General features: G+C 42.6%; 1 protein-coding gene across 13 annotated transcripts in view; it reads right to left on the bottom strand.

The window, feature by feature from the left end:
* The window catches only part of neo1a (neogenin 1a), a 155,060-nt gene that overhangs the window by 66,975 nt on the left and 80,803 nt on the right, over positions 1-7,282 (bottom strand). For all 13 annotated transcript variants that reach the window (XM_087179415.1, XM_023426697.2, XM_023426701.2 and 10 more), the window contains exons 3-4: positions 6,422-6,697; positions 5,433-5,583 (exon numbers count right to left, since the gene is read on the bottom strand). In XM_087179415.1, the coding sequence (XP_087035541.1) occupies positions 5,433-5,583; positions 6,422-6,697 (427 nt within the window). The remainder of the gene's footprint in view (positions 1-5,432; positions 5,584-6,421; positions 6,698-7,282) is intronic.

The following is a 7,282-nucleotide window of genomic DNA, read 5'->3' as shown; positions in this document are numbered from 1 at the left end:
GTGGGTGGGTGGGGGCACAGTTGAAATGACGCCTTTCTGAAAGTTTAAACAAAAACTGAACATTATAATAGCGAGGCAGAGCTGTAGCACTAGACTGCACTAGATTGGACAGGTGCCAGGGAGTTTACCACCATACTCACATTCTGCCACTTAAATGACACAAACTATGATTCTCTCTCTCTCTCTCTCTCTCTCTCTTCTCCCTCCTTAAAACTAAGCTTGGCAGAAGCAATTGCGTTCTGTGGTTTTCGTCGTCTGAATCGATGCTTTCTGATGACATCTGAAACTCCAGCTAAGAACTCCATCATTTGCCGCTGCAGGATGAGTGAGAGTTCAGCACGAGGCGGACCATTTGCCGTTAACCTCATTAATAGTTACTCTGAAGAAAGGAGCAAGTGAAAATCATAGGCCATTAACACTTATAGGTTTTTATTTCTGACAGGCTTCTCTGAGAGGCTGAAAGGTTAAGTTGCACTACTCAGTTTTTTATTGCAGTGGCTGTTCAGTGCTGAGATGTTTAAAAGCAACATGCAAAAAGCCGGGTGATACAGAACGTCTTAAAATTGGTCTGAAAACAGAAACTGGGAATTAAAAAAAAATCAATGACATCAGTTGGTGGGTTGTGGGCTGTGGGTGTAAACGATGTAATTGCACTCAAAAGGATGTAGGAAATTAAGTAGGTTAAAGTTCTGAGTGTCACTTTATGACTTCACACAAAACAATTATGGAAGACTGCATCTGAGGGACTGCTAGCTTCGATGAAAATTTAAATGGCATTTGCACAGCCATGCTGCATTTTCAAGATAAGTAGGATCAGTTATTCTGTGAGTGCACGCAGCATCGTCAGAGCTATAGAAATCTTCAAACCATTATATATTAAGTGCTGGTTGTTTCAGTTCCTACTGCAAAATTTCTGTTGTGAATCGGCAATTAAACAATGAATCACGGCGATATATGACATTAAATAAAAGAATTTCATGACATCTAACCCCATTTTTGATACAACTTATAACTGGAGGTGCCTGCTGTCGCCAGCGGTTGATAGATGTGTCATTGCAAACACAGCTCTGGGACCTGCATTAGTAGTAGCAGTAACCAAAAGGTATTGCCAAATCAACTAGGGATGAAATCATAAGGCTTACAACTTCATACTAACAGCAAAGATCATTACTCTTCTTTTATCTATGCATCTTCTTTTTTTAATTGGACATTAGGACATAATCACCAAGACTGATCATTAAAGAGTGTACACTGAAGGAATATCAAGCTGGGAAGAAAAAAGGAGAGGGTGGGATTTTAAAACACTGTGCTGGTTTTGTTGTTTTGCGTTTTTTATTCAGCATTAGGTCTGATGATATTCAGTTTTCTGAGGTAAAACTAGCAGTTTCATTTAAACCCTCGGTCATATACTATGGAATGGACAACAGGGTAAAAAGCCATTTTTAATTTCCATCGTGTTTCCTTGGGCTCCCATGGTGGCTCACTGAAATGAAGTCTTCCCATGAAGTCTGCCTATGCATTTATATACAGTACATGCGTGTAAATGTGTGAATTCATTTTCCCCTCTTTCGCCCACAAAGTGAATAAGCTGGTGTATGTGTGTGTGTGTGTGTGTGTGTGTGTGTGTGTGTATCCAAGACATATGTGAGAGAGGGTTACACTGCAGTACAATAATAGTCCAATTGCAAACAAATTTCCCAGACCATGCTTCTCCCTTCATACACAAGTAAATGCAATATACACAATCATATTTAAATGAAGGCGAGAAGACAAGGAGCAGAGGAGACGGATGGCTTGAAGGCTTTGGAGGAGGGTTGATTTACATGCTCTGTCAATTCCCTGTTGCTGGCCGACATGCATAATTCATCCATTTTATTGACTGCTGGGGAATTCTATTAGGTGATAGAGTGATACTCCCAAGAACAAAAGATGACTGTCCTTTTCATGAGCGTCATCAGGACCAGTATGTGGGAGAAATCCAAGGGCCCGTTTCTCTGTGCATACTCACTTGGGGATGCTATCGATGACTCACAGGGCATTAACTAAGAATGTATTTTCAACTCGTTGACTGAGCGGCTTCAAGTGTTAATATTCTATTATGGTGTTGCTGAGCTTAATCAGAATAAATTGTGAGCTTGGTGTCCTTGGCAATAGACTCGCTCGCAGCCTAAACGAATTTGAGGCTGGGATCAGGACACTGGTGAATACATAAACAGCATGTTGTAGTAGAATAAGCCATAGTGTAATAGGTACAGCAATATCAATCTGTTTCATTCATGATACTGTGCAGAGATACCTCAGCTCAACACAATGACACAAAAAACATATAGAACTTTTAGCATTAAAAGTAATTGGTTTTCATATGATCAATATATAGATTTATTGCTGGAATCAAACTAGAAAAGATCAACCCAATAAAATTTTACTGCGACTGATGTGGGGGAAAAAAAACGTGGCATAACTGTTTGTCTTTAGGTGTCTCCATTCAAATGTAGTCGGATGAGATTAAAAAACCGCTGCAGAAGAAGAACTGTGCAACAGGAGGAGGTGATTAACAGAGAACCGGTCGAACCTCAAATGTTGAAAAACAATGTAAAAAACATAATGGAAGTATGGCCTCTCCTCATCGCTCCACACACATCTGATGTTTTCATCTGCTGCTACTTGTAGTCTCTTCAGTGGACTTCAAGTCACATGATTCATGTACATCACGGTTTATTTTCTTAGTTTGTTTCAATTGCACTTTGCTGCCTTTTTGCTTTTACTGATGCACCAAATTTTCCACCTCAGTCATATTGGGAGAAAATAAATTCATGTATTTCCACATTTTTTTTTAATGCGCAGACTTACAGCGACAGTGGCAGAGAATCTGTGCTGACAAAAACGATGAACATGTCAGACTACTTCTTGTCGTCTCTTTTACCACAAGTGTTTGCAACGGTAACCAACTACAGGCGCCTTTGTGCACGACTGTAAAAAAAAAAAAAATGGGAAAGAGGAATGTTGTCTTATTTCATTTCACTGAACTTGCAGCCGTTTGAATAATCACCCTCTAGTTAGGAACATTGTACCAAATCAATCACACCTGGAGATGCAACGTCACCCTCACCACATGCACGCCGTACACCCACAAACTCTGGGAAAAAGATGGCACCCTTCCCAGCTGAGAGAAAGAAAATTCTGTTTTTCATAATAAATATTTATTGCTGGTGGTGTCAGGCAGAAGAGTGAAATCACACCTGCACAAAAACATTGCGTTGTAAGGTTACCGTCATATTGGAGTTCTAGGGGACTGAAACACTAACTCAACAAGAGAGTTAGACAACCACCTGTTCTAAATTTCCATTTCAGGTCTTTGCTCTGTCCCCATCTGTCATCACAGACATCAGAGAGTTTTACAGCAGCCCTTAAGACCTACATGGCAATATGGTCAGGTGATACAAAAGAAACAGCAGCGTCTGTCTTCTGAATAACATACCGATGAGACTCTTCAAAGACTTAAGACAGAAACCCTTCATATGGTACATTTTCAAAAGACTTTTGAAGGACTCCACTGTGTCTTTAAAAGTATCCCGTTGTACCCCTGAGGAGTCAGTCAGCTAGTAGAACAATGAGCAAAGAATTAAGGCCAATTCATGGTTTCCACATCCGCATTTCTGAGGTAAAAATTTTGTCATCTGCTTGAGTCTCTGAGAATCTGCATGGACCATGTGCCAGACAATAAACTGGATGATTCCAACATCTTCCTCTTGATGTCATTAGGGTGATATCATGTTTTTCTAATGCGCAATGAACTGAAATTACAGGGGATAATTAGGATAAGACATCCAAGAATGTGTATTGTTTGAGGGCTACTACACATGGTTTCACGTGGCACATATTTTGAATCACCTGCGCATCATCTGTCGCTCAGGTTAAAACTGGCCATCTGTTATAGTGAAACACAGACTGAGAGAGCGACAGACAGAAAACAAGAGGCACGACCGAGCGGAAGCATCAGCAGCAGAAGTTTAACGTGATAATCCCCACTGTCGGCGAGTCACCCTGCCTTCGACTGGTAGCTCTGACACATCTTCATAAACTTTCATCTCATGTCTACAGCTTTGCCGTCGCCACTTTGAAGGCCCTGTTTGTGCTGTGCACCAAAGACCAATTAGACACCCTTTGCCTATTACTCTTCCTCTCTCTCTCCCTTTCACTGCATACCACGCCAAGTTTTAATTGACAGTAGCTCTTCTATCTCTCAAGGAGAAAAGAGAAAGTTCCACTGCTTTTCTTTCTAATTGTCAATGTCGTATTGAAATCAAAAGAGCGGCCTCAGTAATGTATTCGCCACACAATCCATCTCTGCTCTGAAGGCAGGAGCGTGGGGGTCCACTTCAATATCGCGAAGACCTCCCTGGTTGTTCAGAGTACACTTGCTAATTACTAGCAGAGACACCCTTGGGGGGGCGGGGGAGTATGCACACTGGATAGTGTTTTGTAATTAATACAAGGTAGATTAATAAGTACCTTTTTAGTCAGCTCCCTTTGGAGGTCAGAGGTACTCACGGACAATTCCATAGGTGTTAAAGACATTTAACTTGAGATGTGGGGCTGTGCTGAGAACTAAAGGTTGGAAAGTGTAATGATATTCTAGCTCATACCACAGTGGAACCTTGTGGTTACCAATGTGATGACCTTACATTTAATTTCACTGAAGGCAGAAATCCCATTCTGGGCTGGATTTAGATGAATGAGCTCTATTTCAGCTTTTTTTTTTTTTTTCTCTCCCCGTTCACCCCACAAGTTGCAAAGTTATTATTCTGCAGGACCGGTACACAGGGGTTAGGTAAACAAAGTGCTTTCTTAATTGGTGGAAATCAAACTTCCCATGTCCAATGCAATTCTCTCCAAGGGATTTGAGCTGCTCTGCCTGAGCTAATGAGCGCCAGAGGAGTGAGAGCACAGGCGCTGTGACACTCTCTCCTGGCTCTTAATTTGTGAACTTCCCCTCGGCTGGCAAAACCTACAGGCCTGTCTCCCAGCTGAAGTGGCTCTGTTGGCACGTCCAGGTCTTGCCCCCTGGGGCTCTCTGGGTAACGGTGGCAGAATAGCATTAACACCTTAGGGAGCAGGCGCCAGGACTAAGAGGTTAGCTTTTGGAGGCCAGAGGCACCAGGTACAAAGGAGCAGTACATTACAGTCTGTGTTGCTTCTCAATGAAGGCTTTGAGTGTGTGAAAGCCAGGGAACACTGAACACAGCAGTGTATAGCTTTAGACTAACTTATGGCAACTTTGATGTGTAAAGCCGATTTTGAAAGAAGGATTTGAAAAAGCTTTCACACACTTGTTTCTACATGATTTAAAAGAGAAATATGCCTCAAGTATATTTGCAGCATCTAAGGCTTCTGTAGTACCTCAAACAGATCAAAAAGGTACATGTTCATACCTTTCTTGTAGCAGCTTGTCTCCAAACATCCAACGGACATGCGGTGCAGGATAACCAGCGACCACACAGGGCAGCAGCACACTGGCGCCCACCACCTTGGTCACAGACACGGGCTGCACCAGGAGCTCCAGCTTCCTCTCTTCTCCAGTTTCTTAGATGGGAGAGAAAAAGGTCAGGGTTAAGGCCGAGGTTAAGGTTGGGGTGAGTGAATGAAGCGGAGCTTCATTTGAGTGTCGTCTGTCTTAAAAACTTCAAAAGAAATCATGTCTGAAGGGCAGTCGCTCCTGACACCCAAACCAAGAGTGGTCAGATGAATAATGTCCATGTTGATGTCTGAGACAGCTGAAGTCTCGGCTCTTTAGGAGTTCAAAGTAACCCAATATAACTCCAGCTGCAACTAACTGCCTGAGTGGTATCCTGCAATAACCAGGACATGTGTGACCCGACATTCACGACAGTGTCAGCTTCTTATCATCCTGTTATGAGTTTAGCTTAGATCTTAATTTCATGAAGCTTAAAACAGACATGTATGAAATCATTTTCATTCTTTTACCATTTTCAACTCAAGTCTCTCTCCCTCCAAAAACACCAAGTTACTTTATTCTCAAGTTGATTGATGACTTTAAAGAATCCAAATAACTATGAATGTATTTCTACACTATTACATCTGGTAGCATCCAAACTAAATTTCTATCAATTTCCTTGGTGGACACATCCAGAAATAAAGACTTCTTGTTGCAGTCTGATTTATGACCTCTAATATCTTCTCTGAATGATATATTGATTTCAATTTACCACACAAGATGTTCTACAACAGCCTAGAAGCTCTAACAAACAGAAATGTTTGATAAACAGGTAACAACTGAGGACAGGCAGGATAAATGTTTTCGTTATTATCTGAAATCATCAGTCTGTGACAGAAACTATGACTACACATTCTAACAACATCTGACTTGCTGTCTGGCATTACTTTATTTTCCTCGAGTTACCTGGCAGTATCTGGAGCTGGGCCTCGTCGCTGGACTTGGACGAGCCCACGTTTTCCACCATACAGCGGTAGAGGCCAGCGTCGGCCTCCGAGGCGTTGCTGATCACCAGGGCTCCGCTCGGCAGCTGGACCAACCTGGTGCTCGGCTCCAGTGGCTGACGGTCTTTCTCCCACCGAGTGAAGGGCACCAGATCCGAGTTGACCTCACACGCCATCACCTGACTGTCCCCTAGACGCACAGTGGTCGGTGCTGGCTGGCTGGCAAACCTGGGCATCCCTGAAAGATGAAGACAAGGGAACGATGTAAAACCAGCAATCACCTCAACATCAGCAGTGGAACAAATGATCTGACCTGTACTGAAGAAAAAAAATCCTAAAATCCTAAATCCACAGAAGACCTGTGTCTAGTTCTTCAACTGCGCAGTGCTGTACTCCTGTGCACCCAGCGTCTCCTATGCACCCAGCGTCTCCTATGCACCCACCGTCTCCTGTGCACCCACCGTCTCCTATGCACCCAGCGTCTCCTATGCACCCAGCGTCCCCTGTGCACCCAGCGTCCCCTGTGCACCCACCGTCTCCTGTGGGCCCACCGTCAAGACTTAGCAACATTTCGATTAGAATCTGAATCAGCTTGTGATGCTTTTCTTCGCTGTCAAACTATTCAAACCACACCCACACAGTCCTGATGAAGCAGATTAGTTTTATAAGTTTTTATTTATTAGTTTTTTTTTATGTGAATTCTTGATAAATAATACCTACATTTTTTCTTATTACTTTGACGGCAGCTCAATCATCATTATTTAATCTTGTGGGGAAATACTGACGTTTTTGTGGGCTTTATTGGAGACTTTTTGAAATTAGC

The sequence above is a fragment of the Seriola lalandi genome, unplaced genomic scaffold (assembly GCF_002814215.2).
Source record: "Seriola lalandi dorsalis isolate HSWRI2012SDOR001 ecotype SW California unplaced genomic scaffold, Sedor1 jcf7180002054835, whole genome shotgun sequence".
In the NCBI taxonomy this organism is placed as follows: Eukaryota; Metazoa; Chordata; class Actinopteri; order Carangiformes; family Carangidae; genus Seriola; species Seriola lalandi.
The sequence above is the reverse complement of the archived record's forward strand: the minus strand, read 5'-3'. Positions and strand labels throughout refer to the sequence as shown.